This window comes from Choloepus didactylus, chromosome 3 (genome assembly GCF_015220235.1).
Source record: "Choloepus didactylus isolate mChoDid1 chromosome 3, mChoDid1.pri, whole genome shotgun sequence".
In the NCBI taxonomy this organism is placed as follows: domain Eukaryota; kingdom Metazoa; phylum Chordata; class Mammalia; order Pilosa; family Megalonychidae; genus Choloepus; species Choloepus didactylus.
Window position 1 is genome coordinate 164,859,932 of NC_051309.1, and position 24,893 is coordinate 164,884,824.

Genomic DNA, 24,893 nt, shown 5'->3' on the forward strand with positions numbered 1-24,893 from the left:
ATGATAAAAAAAGTCACCATTACTTTATAAGCATTAAGCTCTTACAGCACTTTATATAACGCTTTATAAATATTTTTCAGTTATAAAAATTTGACTTGCAATTCTCCAGAAACACATCTGAGTATCCACCATACCTCCTGTCTATACCTCTCATTTGTCATTTATTATATATTTTTTTATAATAATAGCCCATCCTCCTGATGGACAAAAAACATATTCTGATGTTTCCATTCCCTGTACATGGCAGGTAGCAATAAATATTTATTGAATGACTAATAATGAAACAAGTTATACTGAGCTTTCTAATTAATCCTTTACTGAACATGTGAATACTTTCCATTATCTTTTTTTCTCCTTTTGGATTAAACAATAAAATCTTTATGGTATTTGAACTGCATTTTATGATTGGAGTTGTTGGAACACTTGAATTGCTTCTCTTTGCCTTTGCTTTTCTCTTACTGAATTAAGGGGTGGAAGCAGCATGAGGCGTTGGGGAATGCAAATAGGCTATGGGCTTCAGCTGAGGCTCTTAAAAGTGTGTTCTCATGGCAGGTATGTCTTCCCTTGATGGTGTCATTGTGGTGAGGCCAGGGGACCTTTGGGGAGGCACGTTTCATAGCATCAAGAGGGTGCTCACCTGTGCTCACTCTGTCTTTGGTCGCAGGTAACTGTGGAGGAAGTCATGACCACAACTGCGTATTTGGACCTTTTCCTGCGTAGCATCTCCGAGCCAGCACTGCTTGAGATCTTCCTCCGTTTTATCCTATTGCACCAGCATGAGAACGTCCACATCTTGGATACTCTCACGAGCCGAATCAACACCCCTTTTCGGGTAAGGAGAGCTCTAGAGGAAGGGAATTCATAATTCAAAATAGATTTCAGAAGAACTTCTTTTTGGAATGAAATTATAAATATTCTCTCTTTCCTTGTTTTTCTCTTGTAGCTATTACCTTCTCTTATATTTTGAAAGAGATGAATGTATAATGTATTTTGCTATTAGGAGTCCTGCTAGCAAGGAAGTGATATTTACTTCCTTTTGTGGGACATTTTTCTCTGCTTGTCTGGGTTGGCACTTTCTTCTGTAGAACTAGCAGAATGTGCTTCTGAGAAGGCAGTATGCAGAGGAACATTTGAGCTTATGTGCAGGTAAAGCCAAGGACACAGAGGTATTAAGTCTGGGTATTAGAGACCATATTTATGTCTGTGAGTATTTTGGAATGAAAGTCTGTGAAGTTGTGAATTTAGGCAGTCATTCTTTAGTTTGGAACTCTGATTTACTTTGAAAGTCCTTTTACACTATTAGTGCTACACTTCAGGCCCCCCTCCTCAAAAGCTGTCTCTTAAATTGCAATTATTATTATTCCAAAAGCAAAAGAATAATAATTATAACAATGTATTGTTAGGTGTGGAACATATATAGATGTAATATGTGTAACACCCTTTCATGATAAAAACACTCAACAAACGTAATGAAAGGGAACTTCCTAGATCTGATAAAGGGTATCTGTGAAAATCCCACAGCTAATATGGTACTTAATGTTGAAAGATTGAAAGCTTTCCCCCTTAGATCAGGAACAAGAGAAGGATGTCCACTGTAGCCACTTCTAGTCAGCATTGTACTTGCATATTCTGGTCAGGGCAGCTAGACAAGAAAATGAAATAAAAGGCATCCAGATTGGAAATAGAAGCAACTCTATTTATATGTTACATGATCTTATATATGAAAGAGCCTAAGGGATCCACTAAGAAACTATTAGAACTAATAAATGAATTCTGCAAGGTTTCAGGATAAAAGATCAATATACAAAAATAAATTGTATTTCTATACAGTAGCAATGAACAATCCAAAAAAAATGAAATTAAGAAAAAATTCCATTTACAGTAGCATCAAAAGGAATAAAATACTTTGGAATAAATTTAACAAAAGATACACATTGTTGAAAGAAATTAAAGAAGACCTAAATAAATGGAAATACATCCTGTATTCATAGATCCAAAGTCTAATATTAAGATGGCAGTACTCTTCAATTTGAATACCGTGTATAGATCAATGGAATGGAGATGAGAACCCAGAAATAAACACTTATGTCTATGGTCAGTGGATTTCCAACAAGATGCCAAGTCCATTCAATGGGGAAAGAATAGTCTTCAACAAATGATCCTGGGACAACTGGATAGCCACATGCAAAAGAATGAAACTGGACCTCTACCTCACACTATATAAAAAAATTAACTCAAAGTCTGAAATATAAGTGCTAAAACTATAAAACTCTTAGAAGAAACCATAGGAGCAAATACGAGCAAATACTTTTGTCCTTGGACTAGTCCGTGGTTTGTTAGATATAATGCCAAAAGTATGAACAATGAAATAAAAAGTAGATAGATTGGACATCATCAAAGTTAAAAAAAAATATTTCAAAGAACACCATCAAGAAATTGAAAAGGCAGTCCACAAAATGGGAGGAAATTTTGCAAATCTCCTATCTGATAGGGTATTTGTATGTAAAATAAAGAAATCCTACAACTCAGTAATAAAAAGACAAGTATACCATGCTGAGCACCCGCAGTGATTTGCAGGGGTTACTATGGCGATACGTAGGAAGGACACCTAACTGAGGCCAGATAATGGAAGTGTTGGGTCCTAAGAGTGGGAGAAAGCTCAGAAGTGAGGTGATGCCTAAGCTAAGTCTTCATGAATAAGTAGGAGTTAGCCTGAGGAGACAGAAAAAGGCATTCTAGGCAAAGAAACAACACGTGGCAGAGTATGTTGCTTCTGAATAACTACAAGTGTAACTACAAGAGATGTTTGGGGGCAGGCCAAATACAACTGTTTCTTTATGACACCATTATAGATTTCACTGAGCAGATTTTAAGCCTATCCTACCTAGGAAGCAGATTAGCACTTAACTTCCGTACAAAGAACGAGAACTTAAATTACTTAATTGGCATGGTGGATTGATATGAGGTTATTCCTAAAAGGGTACAGTGATTTTATAATACACATTTTGGGTATCATTCCAGTTTGGTTGTTTGTCTTTTTTTTTTGTAGTATCAGACATTGATTGAACTTCCAAAAAAAGCGTATTTGCATACACTCAGCACTATGGGGAATGAAACAAGGAGAATGGCCTAAAGCACAAAAGAGGGGCCGAGAGTTGGGACTGAGAACTCTTTTGGGAGAGTTGGTCAGGATGTATGCAATTTTCTGTTAGCCCTGTTTTATAAATAGCTGATATCATATTTGAAAATACTTTGTAAAATAAATGACATAAGCAAAGGATCCTTTCCTGTGTGTATGTGTATGAATTGGGGAGTTGTGGTGGACGTGTATATCTGAATCTTTAAAAGTTGCAATATGATCATAGGCATTTTGTAGGAGGGTTATGTTGCATAATAGCGTAAATCCAGTCATAGGCTTTATATTCAAATTCTGTAGAAAACTGATAGCCTGAGTACATATTCATTCTTCTTGGTAGCATCATGCTTTTTATCAAAATTGCTAAAAAAGGAGCCATTTTGTTTTGTAATTCTGATTTCTGTTTGCCATCTGGGGGGGAATATTGCTATTGTTCCAGTATCTGAAATAGAATGTGTGTTTATTGCTCCCCAGCTTTGTGTGGTGTCCCTGGCATTATTCAGAACTCTCATTGGTTTACATTGTGAAGATGTGATGCTACAACTAGTTCTAAGGTGAGTTGCCATTTTTGTTCCCTTCTAAAAAAGCCCATTCTATATAATATTATTTTATTTTACTTTGGTAATACATGCTAAGTAGTACCCATGCTCCAAAGGGAGAAAATCATTAAGTACATGAATTTAATTTCTGCACTGTTTCCCAAGGTTAATATTAGTTTTAACATTTAAAGTTTTAGGTGGCTATGGTCATTATATTGTTTTAGTTTCCTTGGCTGCTCAAGCAGATACTGTGCAACTGTATAGTATTTGCTGGCTTAAACAATGGGAATTTATTAGCTCACAGTTGTGAAGGTAAGAGAAAATCTAAATCAGGGTGTCAAGTTGATGCTTTCTTCTCGAAGACTGGCATTCTGAGGTAGCCACTAGTGATCCTTAGTCCTTGGCTTTGTCACATGGCGGCGTCTGTTCTCTTCATGGCGGCGTCTGTTCTCTTCTGGGCTCCATTGAATTTCAGCTGCTTGCTTCCTGTGACTTTCTCTCTTATCTGTGTGAATTTCATTTGGTTTATAAAGGACTTCAGTAATAGGATTAAGACGCATCCTGAATGAAGGGTCATACCTTCACTGAAGTAGTTTCATCTAAAAGTCCTACTAACAATGGGTTCATACCCACAATAATGGATTAAGTTTACAACATGTTTTTCTGGGGTACATAGAGCTTCAAACCACCACAAAACCTAAATATGCTTCTGACAGCCATAGTTAAAATGTTTGGAAATTTTCATAAGTATTATGAAAGCTCTTCTGGTCCATAGCTGAATGTCTTTTTGCTGAAGTACATTTTTAGGGAACTTATGTTATTAAAAACAACTTTTCCAAGTATGAAATGCTGTTGACTCCTGCTTTGGTAATAGTTAAATATACAGTGTGCACTGTCTTACCGTGAGTATGTTTTAATTAAATTCAGTAAATATTAAAGAGTATTTTCTGTTTTAATTAAATTCAGTAAATATTAAAGAGTATTTTCTGTGTACAATGCAGAAGGGAGTAAGGCATGGAGGAATTGAAGAAGACGTATACAAGGTAGGAGAGGTGTGTCCTTCAGAAGTACAGGAGGGGAAATTTTCATCAAGTGTCTGGTTTTTGAAGACAGGTGTTGGGAATCAAAGTGGAGTGCTGTTAAGATGACAATGATTTGGTAATTTGGCTAGGGGACTCAGGAGCAGCAAATCCTGCCTTGGCCCAGCCATACCTCTGTCTCTCAGAGTGTTTGAGCCTTGTGCAGAACTATAGACACCTGAGCTAGACCATGGTGTACTTCCTTCTTCCTTTTTGCTAAACTGAAATCCTGAAACTTTAAATAAACCACTCCAACACCTCAGAAAATGGAGCTAGGGAGTAAGTTACCTCAAAGCTGAGAGAACAGCAAAGGGCTAGGCTGAGAAGCACTTTAGAGGGAGAGTTGCCCAGGGCTTGTGCTCTTACACTCCTGTCTCTGGTGGTGTGGAAGCAAAAAGGAAAAAGAGAAATTGCCTGTGAATCCAAGGCACAGTCAGGGTCCTCAGGCATGTATCACCCTTCTCCTTCCTTGGTGACTTTCTGACTCACTCACCCCTTCCTTGGAAAAACTGAGAGCAGGGAAGGAAGGAGGAGATGTGGAATTCCCCTATTCCACTTTGGAGTTTGACATGATTTGAGTAGAGATTACAAAAGAGAAGGCATTCCAGGTGGATGTAATAGCATTTCCAGAGCAGTAGCTCTAGGAAAGAGAAAGGGGTCCAAGTGTGGTCCTGGGACCAACAGCAGCAGCATTACCTGAGAACGTTAGGAATGCAAAATCTTGGTCTCACCCCATACCTACTGAATCAGGTACTCTGGGATTGGGGCCCGGCAAGCTGTGTGATTCTGATACATGACTAAATTTGAGAGCCCCTGGTTTAAAGGATGGTACTAGTGGGGCACCCTGCAAAGAGGAGTGATAAAAATCACCTGGAAAAGTTGGTGATGGTCTATTTGTGGATGGCCTTACAGAGTTATAGTTTTATGGGAGAGTATCACCTATTTGTTTTTTAAGTTTAAAAAGAGTTTTTGAACTTTTTAGGGGTTGAGATCAGGTCATTAGTAACTAATACTAAGGCATTAGCAGAGAACAAATCAGGTCACAAAGAAACACCGTGAGTATTCTGGATAGAGCATTAGTTATCTGTCCTAAAAGGATTATTTTAGCTCCCCATCAAGTCTCTACTGATATGACAGAATGCATTAGCAAGGCCTGAATTAAATCCTGAAGCAATATGATTAAAGCCTTTTTATTGCCACAAACTAGCTTTGTCTTCAACATGGGCAAAACCTGATTTGTAGTCACATGTTAAATTTTTGAATACTGCTTCTTCCGTGAAGTGAACAGCAGCTGTTTTTTTTTTAGCATACCTGGAAGCCTGGCTTTGGTCAGGAGGTATAGGGCTTCCCAACTTGGTCACCAGGTCAGATTTAGCCCAGGTGGTGAAAGCTCTATGGCTGTTCAGTGACCTTTACGAGGTGAGCTCCGAGCGCCTTTTATCTACTCATAAAGAGGTGTCTGCTGTGTTAAAAACTGTCTTCAGCACCAGTTCTTAACACAGTTTTGAGACCCAGCCCTGTACCTTACAAAGGTGAAGAAATAGCTCATGGTTAAAAGATTTACATGTTCAAGTCGTGGCTAGTCATTTCCAGGGTGGATCAGGCCTACTACTTTCTCAAGAAAGTGCCTGAAGGACATGCTATTACAAGTTCTGAGTAGAATAATGGGGAAAATGCCCAACCTGAGGTTAGAAGAGAGCCTTAATGTCCTGGTCCTAGGCTGTCAGAGATGAGTTTCTTCTTTGTTTCTTTAATGTAGACAATAGTAATAATAGTAACATTTGGCATTTACTGAGTGCCTCTTATATTTCTAATTCTACTACACTGACTGGGGGAAACTGATGAAGAGAGTAAATGAGAGGTGTAAGAACCTGTGGTCCTTGTTCTGAGGACAGTGGGAACCCATCAACAAAGTTATGGCAGAATGACATGATGAGATATCTGTGACCAAGATACTCTTTAGAATGCATTGATGTAGGGACTAGAAAGGTCTATCAAGAGAAAATTTAGAAGGGTATTGATGAATTTTAAATATTCAAAGATTGCTGCCCACAAGACTTGATGAATGAAATGAGACCTAGGACATAGCATGTAATTAGAAAACGAAGTCAAGTAATTGTTATCCTGTCTCAAGAATCCCACCTAAACCAAGTACTGATGACTTATTTGCAGCCTCACTTGAATCATTTTGCAGGGGATCCCACTAGAGCAATGTGCAATAAGTTGAGCATCAAAATAAATAGTAAAATGAGAACACATTAAAAAAAAAAAAGAGTGAATGAGAGGATTTAATGTCAGGCATGTAATAGATAAGCGAGAAACCTCTAGTTCCTGTACTCCTTCTGAACTGTTCATTTGATTTGACCTGTTCTGTTTTTGGAACTTGCTACCTCATCAGGCTACTGGGAGGATCAAGTATGGTAATAGTCTTTGAAAATGTTTTGAAACACTGTACAGTATTATACAAATTTAAAGGATGGGAATTTTCCAGGAAATACACACTAATGAAAACGGTATCTTCCTTAATTTAGAATCTGTACCAAAAGCAAGGGCAATGAAAAATCTTGATTCTTCTAGTCATTTAAACTTTTTTTTTAAAGGAATGTAAGAAAATGAACTAGATTTATAATCCATCCTTTTTGTTTTTGCCACTGTAGTCATTCTCATGTACATGGTAAACTTGTAGAACTGAGAAGCAATAGAGCAGGGATGATTATGTGAATATTTTTAATGAGGTTATTTGTTACGTGATAGAAGAATAATAATTAGATGTCAATTTTTGTGGCAACCCCCATACTCTTAAATATTAACATTTCTCGAAGTGATAATCCATTTGTAACACATGTAAGTTTCTTTCATTTGGCAAAATATCAGAAAAGTTGAAAAAAGGACCCAACAAGAGAAGCTATTTTGGTGAACAAAAAAACGAGGAGAAATTGTCCCATGCTATGGGGGTGACATATAATAGGCCAAAGGCAGGGAGAAAATGATGAAAGCAGTGAAGTGACTTGCATGCTTCCTGGCACTTCCCTGGTGAGGCAAAACTTAATGCTTAATACTCTGCCATTCCTGAAAATTCTGGTTAGAGTGTGTTTTTTTTCCCTCCAGAAGTGCTGGTCCATTGTCGGGTTTATGAAACTGCATTGCCTGTTGGGTTCAGATAGAGGCTGTTTTGCTTGAAGAAAAGCTACGAGTGTACTTCAGGAACATTTCCATTTTGCACGGGGGTTGGGTGTCTGCAAGAGAGCAAAGAGAAAGCCAGCCAGCCTAAGGGAAGATGAATAGGAGAAATATGGCCAGAACTTCTTTGAAGAACAAACAGTCTTTTAAAAATATTCACCAATGTTCACTTGTTTATATATATATTTTTGCCTGTAGGTGCATTATTAGGATTATTGTCATCTCATAAATATGAAGCATCTTGTTTCAATAAAATGCAATTTTATTGAAATATATTCACAAACTATATAATCTATCCAAAATGTACAATCAGTGGTTCACAGTATCATCATATAGTTGTGCATTCATCACCACAATCAATTTTAGAACATTTTCATTACTCCAAAAAAAGAAATAAAAAAGAAAACCCAAAACATCCCACAACCCTTATCCCCCCCATTTTTTTTTTAAACTTTAATTAACATACCATATAATCAATTCTAAGTGTATAGTCAGTGGTTTTTGGTATAATCACATAGCTATGCATTCACCACTACACCTAATACGAGAACATTCTCATTTTTTCCAAAGAAAAAAATCCTATATCCCTTATATCCCCCTATTACTGACTTTAGCTTTGGTATAGTGCCTTTATTACAGTTAATTCAAGGATATTACAATGCTACTGTTAACTATAGACCTTAGTTTACATTCATTGTTTTTTTTCCCCATATACCACCCTATTATTAACACCTTGTAATGATGACATACGTTTCTTTAGTTCAAGTAAGAATTTTATTATATTTATACAATTATCCACCGTCATTGTCCACTCTAGGTTTCGCTAAGTTATACAGTCCCAGTTTTTATCCACTAGCTTTCCTTCTGGTGACATACACAACTCTAGCCCTCCTCTTTCAACTAGTCTCATACTCAGCTTTGTTAATTACAGTTACAGTACTGTGCTACCCTCACACAGTATTGTGCTATCCACTTCCAAACCTTTACAGTTAACCTTATTGAGCATTCTGTACTCCTTAAGCGTCAATTGCTCAATCTCTGCCTTCTATCTATCTCCTGAAAACCTGTGCTCCCGAATTTAACTCTCCGAGTTTGCTCATTATAGTTAGTTCATATTAATGAGACCATAGAGTATTTGTTCTTTTGTTTCTGGTTTATTTCACTCAACATAATGTCCTCAAGGTTCATCCATGTTATTGCATGCATCATGACTTTATTCTGTCTTACAGCTACATAATATTCCATCATATATATATACCACAATTTGTTTATCCACTTGTCAGTTGATGGACATTTGGGCTGTTTCCATCTATTGGCAATCCTGAATAATAATAATGCACATCACTGTGCAAATGTCTGTTCGTGTCCCTGCTTTCAGTTCTTCTGAGCATATACCTAGTAATGAGATTGCTGGATCATATGGCAATTCTATACTTAGCTTCCTGAGGAAGTGCTAAACTGCCTTCCAGAGTGGCTGCACCATTCTGCATTCCCACCGACAGTGAGTAAGTGTACCTACTTCTCCACATCCTCTCCAGCACTTGTAGTTTTATGTTTTTTTGATAATGGTCATTCTAGTAGGTGTAAGATGGTATCTCATTGTGGTTTTGATTTGCATTTCCCTGATAGCTAGTGAAGTTGAGCTTTTTGAGCCATTTGTATTCCCTCTATGGAAAAGTGTCTATCCACGTCTTTTGCCCATTTTTAAATTGAGTTGTTTGTCTTTTTCTTGTTGAGTTATAGGATCTCTTTATACATTATGAATATTAAACCCTTATTAGATATGTGGTTTCTGAATATTGTCTCCCAAAAAGTAGACTGCCTTTTTACTTTCTTGACAAAGACACACAAAAGTATTCAATTTTCAGGAGATAAATTTATCTGTTTCTTCTTCCATTGCTTGCACTTTGGGCTGTTTGTTTTTAATATCAGTGTAGCAATAGGCAGTATATTTGCTTTGGTATCATTTGATTGTCACTGAATTGTTTCAGAAGTGATATTATCTTTTTATTCCAATATTTTTTTTCCTCTTTTTTTATTGAGATATGTTCACATACCATAAAAGTGTAAAACAGTTGTTCAAAGTATCATCATATAGTTGTGCATTCGTCACAATTTTTGAACATTTTCATTACTCCAAAAAATAAAATAAGAATAAAAATAAAAGTGAGAAGAACACCCAAAACATTCCATACACCTCCTCCCCCATATTATTCATTTATTTTTTGTTCCCATTTTTTACTCATTTGTTCGTACACTGGGTAAAGGGAGTGTGAGCCATAAGGTTTTCACAATCACACAGTCACACCATATAAGCTATATAGTTATACTCTCACCTTCAAAAATCAAGAATACTGGATTGCAGTTTAACAGTTTCAGATATTTCCTTCTAACTATTCTAATGAACTAAAAACTAAAAAGGATATCTATATAATGCATAAGAGTTACTTCCAGAATGACCTCTTGACCCCATTTGAAATCTGTCAGCCACTGAAACTTTATTTTGTTTCATCTCTCTTCCCCTTTTTGGTCAAGAAGGCTTTCTCAGTCCCATGATGCAGGGTCCAGGCTCATCCTTGGGAGTCACATCCCATGTTGCCAGGGAGATTTGTACCCTGGGAGTCATGTCCCACATTGGGTGGGGGTGGGCAGTGAGTTTAGTTGCTGAGTTGGCTTAGAGAGAGAGGCCACATCTGAGCAACGAAAGAGGTTCTCTGGGGATAACTCTTAGGCACAATTATAAGTAGCCTTAGCCTCTCTGTTGCAGTAACAAGCTTCATAAGGGCAAGCCCCAAGATCAAAGTCTTTGGCCTACTAAACTGGTAGACTCTGATGCTTGCGAGAATATCAAGAATTCCCCAGCAGGGGAAGTTGAATGTTTCCACATTTTCCCCCAGTCCCTCAAGGGGCTTTGCAAATACTTTTTATTCTCTACCCAGATTACTCTGGGTTGTATTGGGGCTTCATGCTAACCTGTGCAAACCAGTAAGATCTCACTCCTTAGTCCAGGTTCCATGTAATTATGTAATTTGAATAATTACAAGTTAAATTGTATAGTGTGCTACAGAAAATATAAATTTTGTACCAAATAAACATCTCTTCCTTTGGTCCCACACAGAAGCCAAAGTTGTAAAACACAGTTAATATCATCCTCTACCCTTTAGTCTCATCTACCCCAATCTCAACCAAGTCCGTTTCGTGTATATCTCCAATCGAAGGCTATCTCCTTTAACAGTTTAACTGCCAAACTCTGGCTCCGAGTCCCAGGCATGACACAGACACCCAAAGCTCCAGGGACCAACCAGGTCACACACAAACAGCTGAGAATCTCAAAATTTAAAAATAACTGTTACAGCTCATAAACAGATGTGACTGCTATAAGAGCTTACAATCTAGGAAACGTTATATAAGCCTTTCCCTGAAAACCCATGCTCCCAGATTCAATTCTCAGAGTTTGCACATTATTATTAGTCCATATTAGTGAGGTATTATAATGTTTTGTCTTTTCATTTCTGGCTTGTTTCACTTAACCTGCTGTCCTCATGGTCCATTCAGCTAGTTGCATACCTTACAATTTCATTCCTTCTTGCTGCTCCCTCAAGGAAAAATATTCCTTTATTTGCACCTTTAATCACACTCATTGTCCACTCTAGGTTTCACTAAGTTATACAGTTCCAGTATTTATCTTCTGTCTTTCCTTCTGGTGTCATTCATACCCCTAACCTTCCTCTTTCAACCGTATTCACAGTCACCTTTTCTCAGTGTACTTACAGTATTGTGCTACCATCACATGGTATTGTGCTATCCATTTCTGGATCCATACAATCAGTCCTCTAGAACATTCTATACTCCTTGAACATCAAATGCCCGTTCTCTACCTTCTATCTCCTGATATCTTCATTTCTATACTCTTCTCCAAACCTCTCTCTCATGTCTTTTCCTATCTATCTGTAGTGCTCACTTTAGTATTTCCTGCAGAGCAGGTATCTTGTTCACAAACTCTCAGTGTCTGGGAATATTTTAAACTCTCCCTCATTTTTGAAGGACAGTTTTGCTGGATATAGGATTCTTGGTTGGCAGTTTTTTTCTTTCAGTATCTTGAATATATCATACCACTGCCTTGTTGCCTCCATGGTTTCTGCTGAGAGATCTCCGCTTAGTCTTGTCGAGCTTCCCGTGTATGTCCCTTGCTGTCTAGGCATCTGATTTTCTTAATTGGTTTATTCTGGAGGTTTTCCCTCTTTTGCCTAAAGTTTTCTTGTTGGTGATCTTTGATCTCTATCTTTTCTTTGTTTCTCTCCCTGGCCAGTTGTCAGATTGGCTTGCCCTCCCCACAGTGGTCCCCCCAAAATCAGGCACCCACTGTGACCTGCCACAGGGATGGGAGGTATGCACTGGGCACCCCAGCAATACAGATCTGCTGGCTTTCAGTGGTGCTCTGTTTTCCACTGGCTAGTAAGACCTGGGTTTGTTTTGGAGCCCTGCTTTAACTGTTGTGTTCTCAACCAAAACAGGGCCAGGTTTCTGGACAGGGCGTGTAGACCAGCTCCTGTGCTTCTAAGAAAGAGTCTGAAGCATCTTTTAAAAAGTATTTTACTCCCCTTGAACTTTCCAGACTGTCCAGCAGTTGGTACTATTTGGTAACTTAATCATCCTCAGAGGCTGCTTTGCCTCGGATCACAGGCTGTGTCTGACCCAGCGAGGCTGAAATTGTGGGATTCCCATGCCCTCAATTTGCCGGCCAAAACCTGGCTCAATGTGTGGCTCCACCTGTGACCAAGTACTCCCTCAGCCCACCCAGCACTTCAGCCATCCCCAAGGGAAGGAAACGGCCACTGGCTGCTGTTTCCCTCAAGGCTGGGGGAAGGGCTTTCAGACCCAGGGCCGGAAACAGTCTCTGTCCATGTTTTCTCAGTCTCTTTGTCCCTCACTTATCTGGGCTTTGAAATGTCCTTCCCTCTTCACTGGGTCTTCAAATAGTGAGAGTATTTTTCACTGCTGTGAGAGATTTTAAAATCTGTGTCCCTGGTGGGAGGGGTCCTGATGTCTGATGATTCTGTGCCTTTCCTGCACTGAGCCCGAGTGAGGGCTAGAGGAGAGGACTAGCTGGTCTGGGAAGGAAGATTACTACCTGATATTTCTTCTCTTTCTTCAATTCGGCATTTGTAGGGTCTTTCTCCAGTCTATATCCTTCTCCAGAGTTTCAAACAATTTGTAATTGTCCTTTTTTTGGTTGACTCTCTGGAGAGAAGTTTTCAGTAGCTGTTTACATTGCCATATTGATGATGTCACTCCCTCATGATGTTTTATTTTAATAAGTGATATCCAGGAAAATAGAGAATAGCCCCAGAGATGTAGAGGGTTTGAGAAATAATGAGAAAGGAAAGGGCAGTATATTTTTTCCTGCTATGTTGGAGGATGGCTTTGAGTAATCAGGACCTCTAAAATCAGACATTTATTAGTCTCTGGTTATTTTTATTGCTTCTCAAATTTAAATAAATTCTCCAAGCAAAATTAATATAGTATAAGTTAAAAGATAGTTTGATGACAAATACCCATGTTAAATTCCTAAGTGAATTTTCTGCTTTTGACATTCACTTCATTTTGATACTTTGGAAGTAGGGAGCTTCTGGCATTCATTCTGTTCCTAATCTTTCTCTGTAAATGGTGGAAAGACCAAAGGTCAGTGTAAAGTTTTTCCACTCTTTCCTGGCTCCTTAATTTTAAAGGCACAGCACAACTACTGCTCTGTATACAATAGGGTTATTCATTTGAACTGACTCCCCCATTTCCAGTTTCATAGATTCTCTCCTTCAGCTGATTAGGGAATCTCCCTTCATTTGATTTAGTCAGAAGAAAATTGTTAGTTTCTATTGAAAGCTTGGATTTGCATAGTTGCAGATTCCCAGTAGCTTTTTAGTCTAATACAATTTCAAGCTACCCACTAGTGATATTTGATATATAGCTTTGTTAGGTTTGATCCAACATTCCATTTTTTTATACTTCAAACAAGAAGTAGAAATCTATGTATATTAACTTAATGAAATATGCTTGATTTGAGCTATAAGCAGTCATTGTGTTCCTGCAGTATATAAAAGCATTGAAGCCATTTATTTCTTAAATAATTAATGATCAAAATAAGGATACAGTAAATCTTGTGTGACCTAAATTTCCCTAGGCCTCACCAGCCTTGAGTTCAGAAGAGTTTATATCAACAACTACAAGACGAGTTTCCCTGTCTCTGCTCCAGCCCCTTGTGTAAGACCTTGGCTTGCTGCAAAGCATCAATAATCATTTCTGGGGGCCCCCAAGTGATGGATCTTATATGTATTCATGAACAAGTCTGTCTCCCCTCCACGGTTGCCACAGCAGTGTCTGTCACAGTCTTCTCACCTGCTTTGGCCCCTTTTATTGGTGCCGCCTTACGTCTGTCCCTGCTGCTCAGACCGGCCACCTCCTGAGAGTACAGAGGTGGTGAGGAGCTGGCATAGCACTGCATTCCCTGGTGCGTGCTGGGCCAGAGAGAGAGGGGAGAACACCTTTCTCCTCTGTTGCATTCTTGGTTACTTAAGCATCTCTACAGAGATACTGATGGAAAAGAGCTCCTTCACTTTCTGCCTGTGACATCCAATAGGGCTAAGACACAAGTCCCTGAAACTGAGCCAAGAGTTAGAACAGATCTGTCCCCTTTCCTGTACTGCCCTTCTGTCTTTCCTTTCTGTTCTTGTAACCTTCAACTTCATGAAATTGAACTTATGAAAATAGATGTCACCACAACAGACATGTGGGATGTATCTAGACCTTAGTAACAGCAGTTTATGCTCAAGGAATGTATATTTGCTTGGGGTAGGGTGAGAGGAGAGTTGACCCCCCTACCTAGCTATCTAGATACTCAGAGTACTTGAGAAATTGTTTGATTTTTTTTGAGAATTGAAGGTTAAGTGACCAGTTTGTCATTTTATACTTGGAAAATGTTATTGAAACCTTTAGTGTAAAGTACCATGATGAGAATTAAATCTCTTTTCCTCCTTGACTCAGGCTCCTTGCAGGGGACCAGTCATTAATATAAAAATAGATTTCTTCAGTTTGATCAACAGGAGGTGTGGGAGATTATCTTCATGTTTACAGACCTCAAGACATACCTTGAGAGCGGTACTTTTTATCTTGTTAACTGAATCCTTAATCATAGCTTGTTTTCCTCTGATCTGCATCTATGTGTAAACCTGAATGCAGAAACAAAAGCACCCAATTTATTGAAGGCTATGGTTGTTCACATAAGGGTTTAGGCTTTTCTGAAATTGGCTCCACGAATATGTGGTGACCAGCTCTGGCAATGAGACATCCATCACATTTGCTCCATCTTTGTTTATATAAATGGCATCTTACTTTGCCAGGCTGTAATAATAAATACCACACAGTGGGTTGGCTTAAACCACAGCATTTACTGACTCATGATTTTGAGGCAAGAAGAAGCCCAAAATCAAGATATTGGCAAGCTTGCTTTCTCCTGGAGTCTAGCATTTTTGTGCTATTGCTGACAATCCTTGGGATTCCTTAACTCATATCTCTGTTTCCCATCACATGGCAATGTTCTCTTCTTTCTTCAGCTCTTCCAGTTTCCACTGACTTCTGGCTTCTAGTTTTTTCTCTTTACAAGGCCTCTGGTAATGTGGAATAAGATCCAACCTCATTCACTTGGGCCACACCTTAACAATGCTTTCACACCCACAGGAATGTGAATTAAGAACATTTCTAAATTGGGGTATATAATTCAACCTGCCACAAGTGATATAGTCTTTCTCACTCTTAAGAGAGTAAGCCATTTAAACATGCTTTAATCTACCTCTGAAGCCAGCTGATGTGCCCCAGGTATGTCAGAAATGGTTGCCCAAATTTTCTTGTCTCCAGGCTCATAATGATGCCAAGATGCTTTTGATCACTAAACCAAAAGTGTTGTTTGAATTGGGTTCCAGTGCTCATCCATGAGACTGGCCATCATATTTTCTCATGATCACCCATGAGAATATGAGAGGAGGTTTGCAGTATGGAGCAGTTCTTTTGCCTTTTCATTGCAACTGCTGTCATTCATTGCCCACTATGAGCCAGAATTTCTGAGACTATAAGACAAACCTACCAAAGTGTCCTTGCTGTGGTAGCACATTCTTTTGAGGAGGCAGAAACAGAAATAAATGCGATAGGAAATAATAGTGCTTTACTAGAGGACTGTGAGCATAGTGGATTAGCTTTGTCTTGGAGTAGGGATTTGGGAAATCTCAGAGAAGATAACACTGCTGTATTTTGAAGGGTGAGAGATCATTTGTCAGGCAGAGAATGTTAAAAGGACATTCTGGTAAAGGTTACACTGGGAGGGTATACAGGCAAAGAGGGATAGCACAGAGTTTAAGAGATGAGGAAATTGGTGAAGGTTAAATTGTGAAGGCCTTTAAACAGTTTGCTAAGGAGTGGTTCTTTCACAGCAAAGAAACCCTTGAAAAGTTGTAAGCAAGGGATTGAACTCTGGTGGCTGGGTGGGATGGATGGATGGAAAGTGGAGAGTAAATGAGTCCAGACCTGGCCTGGACTAGTCCTGATTATGGGTTAGGAGGTAGTTGACTGGAAAGGTCACTGTGGAGACTGAATGCAGGCTTTTTTTGTTGTTCCAGGTATTTGATCCCCTGCAATCACATGATGCTGAGTCAAAGGTGGGCTGTGAAGGAGAGAGACTGTTACTCTGTTTCTGCAGCCAAGCTGCTCGCCCTGACCCCCATCTGCTGCTCCAGTGGGATCACTCTGACGCTTGGGAACCAAGAGAGAGATTATATTCTCTGGTCAAAGTGTACACTTGATAGTTCAGGTGGGAACTCACTGGTGATTATCTTTAAACAGAAGGTTGCCAAATTCCATCTCTCCTTGGGATGCCTGTCTCTTTGGATAGGCAGGGAACAATGTAGCGTGCCCTGTTTCTTCTATGATTAACTAATTGAAGGTCCTTTTCTGCTTGGTAAGGAGTTATGGACACTTGTAATCAGTATTCATTGAAGCACCTAGCCACTACCTAGTTGTGCTCCCAGACATTTAAGTAGGCTTTCTAGTGGCATCTTCAGAGTCCAAATATGAAAATATGTACTGTTATGTCTTCTAAAACAAAATGGGGGAGGGACACAGAGATGGCCGTAGTTAAGATAGAATTAGCCTTTAGGTTAATTTCCACAATGATCTATTCATAACTTATTTGCTTGTCAATAATATATCATTACAAAATTTGAAACTTGTGATACAGCAACACTATCTGATTCATTTGGTTAACCTAATGAGGAGGCTTTCCTAAATAATCTGTCTTTACACAAGTCATAGTACTTGTATGCTATTTGTCATCTACAATTCCCTTAATACTGTTCCCTAATACCATCTCTGTCAACCTTGGCCCTTTAGCAGGCAGCTGAAACAAAGGGGCATTTGGGTATCTTTGGTGGTCAAATGTTTATTCCAGATCAGGAAGGTTATGTCCTGTGACCAATAGGAAATGGTCTAGTCCAGTGTTGATTTCAGTGTTTCTAATCTGTGTTCTGAATCTCCCCAGTGTCATTCTGTCCACCCAACTACAGCCCTGTTACATCAAGTGTATGTATAAGCTGGCTATTTGACTGAAAATACCAGCATATTTGGCATAAATATAGTTTTTAGAAATTATCGTTTTACTGATTCTTGGTCTTTATATATATAAAGATATGATATATACATGGAAATTAATTATATTAGGTGGCAGTATAACAAGCTGTGTCTTAAATGTATTTTCCTATTAGGAATCTGTTGTGAATATCTTACATTTTCCTATCCAATTGTTATTTTTTAAAAAACATTTGAAAAGTTCTTGTCTTTTTAATTTATTATAAAAGTTGCTTCAAGAATGATCCTGTGGCTGACCTTATGTCAGGGTTCAAAATCCAAGTTAAACATGATTTTTGAACATTTGCAACTTGCCAAGTCCTTTCCCTGTGTTATCACATTTAATCCATTGAAGAAGGTAGTAATTCCATTTTATAGATGACGAAGCAAACTCAGAGAGAGGAATTGACTTGTTCAAGGTTATATAGCTGGTAAGTTTTCTGATTCCAAATTCCATGTTCTTTTCATTACAACTGCCTCTGGGGTTGCCTCACAGAAGATAAATACCCTAATGGATGGATGGTTAGATAGATAGATAATATAATTATTGTGCAGTAGTTAAGAGCTAGAATTCTGAATTTTGGCTGTGCCATTTTCTTGAGCAAATAACTCAACCTTTTTAAAACTTTTCCCTCATCTGTAAAAATAGTACCTACCTACCTCAAAGAATTGTTTCAAGGATAAGTGAATTAAGATATGTAAAGCTCTAAGGAGACTGGCTGGCATGTAATAAGTGCCCAATAAATGTTGGTAGTATGTGATTTTTTTTTAAGTAGTTAAGGGGTAAATATTAATCTTTTAGTAGTAGAGCTGTAAAAATGAATTATGTCCACTCTAATTACCTGAAAATGTGTTCTTCAAATCTGATCCAAGTTGGTAGAGATTTAGATAATGAAGAGACGAGAGGCTTGCAAATATTTGGCGTCAAGGAAAAAGCAGAGGGGTTGGCATGAGATGGCCTGTGTTTGAATTGTGGCTCTGCCACTCAGTACTTAGGTTTTCTTTCATCTCTGAGCCTCAATTTCTTTATCTGCAAACAGGGAAAATAATACATACCACTAACAGTAGATAGCATTGATAGAGCACCTGCCACATAGTAGGTGTTTAAGAAACGGCAGAATATATTATTGCTTGTCTCTTTTTTTGTTTGTTTTCAAGGGAAAGTGTAAACTTAAATGCAGATTTTTTACAGCTCTTTCAATGAGGAGGTTGAGAACTTTCCACATCAAAGACAGTGTCATATAGTAGCACAGGAAGCACAGTTAAAATGTCTATTTTGATAGCGAATATGACTTTACTGTGATATCATTTAATATATATCAATATCCAGATAGTTCCCAGGTAGGCAGAATGAGTTAATACCTCTTCTAAAAACTCAGAGTTTATTTGTGGATTACTGGCCTTCTTAGAATCAAATTTAAAAATTTGTTAATTATTACCTCCTCTATGGCAGGTACTATGTTAAGTATGTTATCTAATTTTATCCTCTCATCAATCTAAGAGGTTGTCATTATTAGCTGATAATAATGATACCAAATAATAGTTTTGCGTTGACCATAGACAATATTTGACTGTGTATATCAGTTTTGTATCTTCTGTTCGAATAGAGTTTCTGTTCCTGTCTTCTTAAAATCTAAACATTTTTATTATTCAGAAATCATTTAACCTGACGTTATTAGAACTAACATGGCTGATGAGACAAAGTTTTAACAGCCCATGTGAGTCACATCCTTGCCCATATGTTTGTGCCCACACCTCCCTTAAGTGTAAGAAAGGGCTTGTTTTGACTTGTGTCTGCCTTCTGTTGCAGGGCCCGTGGAGCAGCTGCTCCCCGAGGTGTTCTCTCCTTCGGCCTGCATTGTGGAGTGTGGGAAGGCCCTGGACATCAGCTACCTGCAATACCTCTGGGAGGCCCACACCAACATCCTCTGCTGCATGAGGGACTGCCACGTCTGGTCTGCCCTGTACGATGGAGAGTCCCCGGACCCTGGGACATTTCTCCAGAGTCTGACAGAGGAGAGCAGTATGAACTCAACTTACCCTGTGCTCAGGCTCCAGCAGCAGTTCCCAAATAAGATGGGCTCTCAGCTGGCTCCAAAAAATGAGAAGAGTCAGACAGAGTTGGAATGGGATGACAGCTATGACACTGGGATCTCCTCAGGGGCTGACGTGAACTCCCCTGAGCCTTATGAGGATCTGGAGAATTCAGGCCCCCCAGTGCCAATGGAACCCCCCAAACACATCCAAGAGATGAAGAAGAATGCCATCCTGCTTTTCAAAGGCTCCTACATCGAAGAGTCAGACTTTCAGGATGACGTGATGGTTTACAGGTTGTGTGCTGAGAAGGACTCTGAGGACACTAGAAATTCACAGGAGGAATCCCCAAGGTCAGCAACTGAAGCCCAGACCGAGGTTCAGAGGCCCCCCATGAACAATGGCCCCCTTCCCAGGCCTCAGCCAGAAACAGATTCAGAAGAGGAACACAATGGAGGCAAGTCAGAGCTGTCTCAAATTGTGTCTGAGGAACCAAAACAAGAGAATGAACTTGAAGTAGCCCCAGAATCAAACTCAGAGTTAACAACTTCCATCTCTGAGGCAGAGCACAATTCAAACCTGATGGTTATTACCCCAGAGGGCGAAGATTTCATTGCCCAGTATAACCAAATCATTAAAGAACTGGACTGTGGCACCAAAGGCTTAATAGAACCGAATTTCCCCACACCTGTTCCCTTGCTTCCTACAAAAGAAGAAAAGGGGAAGGAAGAAAAGCACAAAGAAGTAACAAAGGAAGAAGAAAAGGAGGGAAAGAAGGAACTAGAAGAGGATGAGGATGACTTTGACTCTTTTATAGCAGAAACTCCTACAGCAGAGACTGTGCCTTCCCCATTTGGGGCAAGAGATGAGACTGCCTTTACCAGTCATCATCAAGTGAGGACTCAGAGCACCCCGTTCACAGGTGATGGTCTTAGATTGTCTTGTGATTGCTGCTTTTCAAAGTACTTGTACGTATTGGAACAGGAGCGTGAGGTAGGTGAAGGTAAGGAGTATTATCAGTTTACCTAACAAAGGTGTGAACATATTTTGGTAAAGAGCAAAGAGGGGTCGTTTAATTTTAATTGAATTTAATTTTGTAATTCTTGGGGTGAATATATTGTTTGTTAGCAAATTAGGGGTTAAATTTTTACTGTTTTAGTAACTTCCCTTAGTATGTCTATGATGAAGTAATAGGACTGATTAAGCCACATAAGCAATCCAGTCACATTATTTAGCAGTCTCATTTCCTTTAGTCTTGTTTATCTTTTCTTCAGTGCTTATTTTTACGTGTATTTTTTTAAAGATTATTGTCTTTCTTCCCCACTAGAATGTATGTTCTATGAGAGCAGAGATATTGGTTTGCTCTTTGCTCTGTTCCCCGCACCTCAACAGTGAGCAGAGCACAGAGTAGGTGCTCAATACTTTTTAAATTAATGTAGCTGTGTACACATATTTAGAGGCCATTGGGGGTAGTTATGCCTTTGTCTAGGAGCTCATTTCAGATAACCACACAACATTCATTCAAAAAAAGTAGAATAAACCCACATAAACTCATAGCTCTATGAAAGAATAGGTGCATTCCAGTGACAAACCCCTGTAACAGGTAGAAGTCATGTAAGGGGCAAGGGTATAGGATAGGATATCAGATAAGTGGGTTAGGGTGAGGAATTATGACAGAAAATGTCACTAAACATTAGCCAAAATATCTAAATCTACAAATCCTAGTACAGAGAGAATTGGCACAGAGGGTTCCTTAAGATCAGGGAAGGCTGGGCTGTGACCCCTCAGTGGTGGGCAGGTAGCAAAGGAGAGGCCCTGGAAGGAGCTAGCGACAGAAAGGGACAGACAATGGCTTTGCAGTCGGGCCTGTGGGTGAATCTTGGCTGCAGCACTTACAGGTCACACGACTGTGGCCCCCAGACCCCCTGTAGCTCTGTGGAGACTGAATGTGATCGTGTGGAGGTCACTGTTACAGTTGTTACAGGCAGCCTCAAGCAGGGAGCCGCTTGGTGAGGAGGCTCCTTGTGTCACCCCAAATAGGTTAAGTCAGATTTCCTTCTGGTCCAGTCAAGTAGGCCTAATATAACTTCAAGGGGCTCTTGCACTGTCCTCCCCCGTATATATTCATCTATTTACTGATGCCTAAAAATGTATTTAAACAGGAAGAAAGCTTCTAATTGCAAATTAAAGGGCTTGAGGTTGTGGTTGAGATAACATTTCAGTGTGAATGAGTTTTAATTAAAATTCAATCAGTCAATCAATCATACATAAAGAGGGTTAGATAATCTCACTTTTCCCAGTTGATAAAAGTTGGGGGCAGGAGGGCTCTGGCTGACCGGAAGAGGGGTGGAGAGCTCAGTCAGAGGAAAGTGGCGGAAGTAACCTAGCACACAGCACAGGTTTGCCTGAGGCCTGCCCCGCGAACTCACACCCAGCAGGAAATCCCATCCTGTGTCCTGCCATGTTCTTAGAGGACATCAGGGCCGCCCATGGCTAATGAAAATTATTCTCTAGAATGCCACCTTTTTATAAGGGAGCTTCATCTCTGGGAATTATGTAAATTGAGGAAACAAAGCATAGCTTAAGGCAAAAGAAAAAAAAAACAGCTAATATAACATCTTATTAAATAACATCAGTAGTTTGCATATGATATGCCTGAGAACTGACAAAACATACTGTGAGTTCTTTGATACGTATGGGTAATTTTAACTAAAACCTTACCTTTTTCCTCCTTTGAAACTTGTACACAGCTTCAGGAAACATCTTTTCTCTTTCCATTTCTGTGAGCTTTAGTTTCCAGACTTCTAAGTATGCTCTGTATCATCAGGCTTAATGTCCTTCCTGTCAGGGAATCCTGATTTCCACTAGGATGAATTTGCTTCCCAGCAAAATCAAAGTATTCCTTTATTTAATTTGTTTTATTTACTCATGCATTCAGTAGTCTTTTATTGATCCCCTAGTATTTGGCAACCTTGATGCTGGGCATTAAGGGCACAAAAATGAAGGAATTCACAGACTTTCAAAGGAGACATCAACAAGGAATTGTACTCTCTTAGAGAGAAATGCATTTTTAGTCACTGTGCATTGCATCAGCCAAGTCCTGTGGGAGCCCAGTGCAGGGACAGGGAGAGGCTTCCCTGAGGAGGGATGTGAACAGTGAATAGAAGTTCACAGGTAAAAGTGGATGAGAATGTAGTGCAGGCAAAGGAAACAACAAGAGGGAGACAGAGTCTGACAGTGATGGCGTATTTGGGGAAGGATATGTCTAAAGCATGGATCATTGGAGAAGAGAGGTGGAAAATGAGGCTGGAACGTTTGGCTGATGTTGTGGGGCCTTTGAGCCAAGCTGAGGTATGGGGACCTTGGCAGTTAAGGAGCCCCAGAAGTGTTAAAAGTTGGGGAGTGGAGTGAGGGGATCTGTTCAAAAAAGCTGGCTTCTTTATATTACGGAGAGCACTGGAGCATGGAGAGGTTGGTGCCAGGAAGATTAAGTGAAAGACTCTTGTAGTCTTACCAAGATGCAAAGTGCACCAATACTTTGATCCAGTAGTTCTGTTTTTAGGAACATTTCACAGCTGTACTTATTTTTTATACTTATGTGCCAGAATGTATACACAAGGATGTCTGCTATAGCATTGTTTATAATAGAAGACCAGAAACAATCCAAATGTGCACCAGGGAGACTGGTTTACTTATGCGACACCCATAACAATTGAATATTTTGTGGCCCTGAGATGAATGAGGCAGCTCTATGTGCTAATATGGGACAGCCTCCAGGATATATTAAGAGGAAAAGCAAGGTGCAGAACTTCCTTTGAAAGTCTGTGAATTCCTTCATTTTTGTGCCATTTTTTGCCATTTGTTTTTAAAAAAATACCAGGAGATGGGCACACACGCGCATGTGCGCACACACACACACATACACACCTAGGAGGCAAGATAGTGTGTTGGTTAAGAGTACAAGCACTAGAGACAGAGTGTCTGAATTCTGCCTCCATCATTTACTGGCTATGTGCACTTAGCATTCTGCCTCATCTTTACATGGGTCAAATAATAAACATGCTTTCTAGGGTTGTATTAAATGAGTTGAACCATGAAAAGTGTTAAGAACACTACCTGGCATATAGTAAGTGCTTAATAAAGGTTTTCAATAATAATTCAGTTATTATTATTTTATTATATACATAAAACATTTCTAGAAGAGTACACTAGAATCTATTAACAGGGGTTGTCTCCAGGGAGGAGGCCTGTTTTTCATTGTATACCTTTATACTGTTTCAATTTTTTTTCTTAAATCATTTTAGTCTCAATTAAAATAGAAAAACTGGTGCTGGAGTCCAGACAAGAAAAGACTCTGGCCTAAGGCAGTGCTGGCAGGGGAGATGTTGGTGAAAGTCTGCATTCAGGAGATGTTTCCAAGGCAGAATTGATGGAGATTCCATTCTGGGAGTTAAGAAATACAAGGAGGAGCAAGTGGGTTGATTCAGGCAGGGTTAGGGGGTACTTGAGGGGAGAGAAGTGAATGACAGGGAGGGGTGATGGAAATACTCTTAGTCGTTCTAAAAATTAAATATTTTGTGAGTAGGGAGTTTATCTGTCCTCACAGGAGAAGAGGAAAAATACTATACCCTTCACCCCTCTTACACACCTGTGGCTTTCTGCATTGTAGCTGAGTTCTCGAATTTTCAGCTACTTGCCAGTTTCCCTTAGCAACTGCTTTTTGCTAAGAGATTTTTTTAAAATGCTGGAAACCAACTAAGAATAAAACAAGAATTTGAAAGAGTTTAATATATGTGTTTTATTGCACATGCCTAGGAAATTTAACTAATGTCATTAGTGGATTATAATGAGAGTCTGCTGACCTTAACCTAATATTCAGTCCTTGAAACGAGAAAATGATGACATGATCTTACTCTTCACAGCACCAGGTTCAAGTGTCCCATGCCCACCCCCCACCAGTGGTCTCCCCTGGTCACTGCATGATCGACAATTTTCATGTTTGTAGGATGGCTGAATGAGGCCAAATGTGGTCTGGGAATATGGAAGGGAAGTTGAGGGATCACATTTGGGATGTATATTTTATGGAAGACTCTACAAACCTCATTGTGTCTTCATTCACCTGCCTTTGACTCCCCTCGGGAAAGAAATAGAGGCAGAGCCAGGGACTGCTCTGGGCAAGAGGGGATAGGGAAGGACTAGGTCTAGATTTGTGGAGGGTGAGGGGAGCAACCGTCTCCTTATAGCTCTCCCTGGAAAGCC

At 39.4% G+C, this 24,893-nt stretch overlaps 1 protein-coding gene across 4 annotated transcripts in view; it reads left to right on the plus strand.

Moving 5' to 3' along the window:
* The window catches only part of FAM160A1 (family with sequence similarity 160 member A1), a 291,232-nt gene that overhangs the window by 251,585 nt on the left and 14,754 nt on the right, over positions 1 to 24,893 (plus strand). For all 4 annotated transcript variants that reach the window (XM_037830813.1, XM_037830812.1, XM_037830815.1 and 1 more), the window contains 4 exons: positions 665 to 832; positions 3,611 to 3,690; positions 16,598 to 16,788; positions 19,411 to 20,556. In XM_037830813.1, coding sequence (XP_037686741.1) covers positions 665 to 832; positions 3,611 to 3,690; positions 16,598 to 16,788; positions 19,411 to 20,556 — 1,585 coding nt within the window. The remainder of the gene's footprint in view (positions 1 to 664; positions 833 to 3,610; positions 3,691 to 16,597; positions 16,789 to 19,410; positions 20,557 to 24,893) is intronic.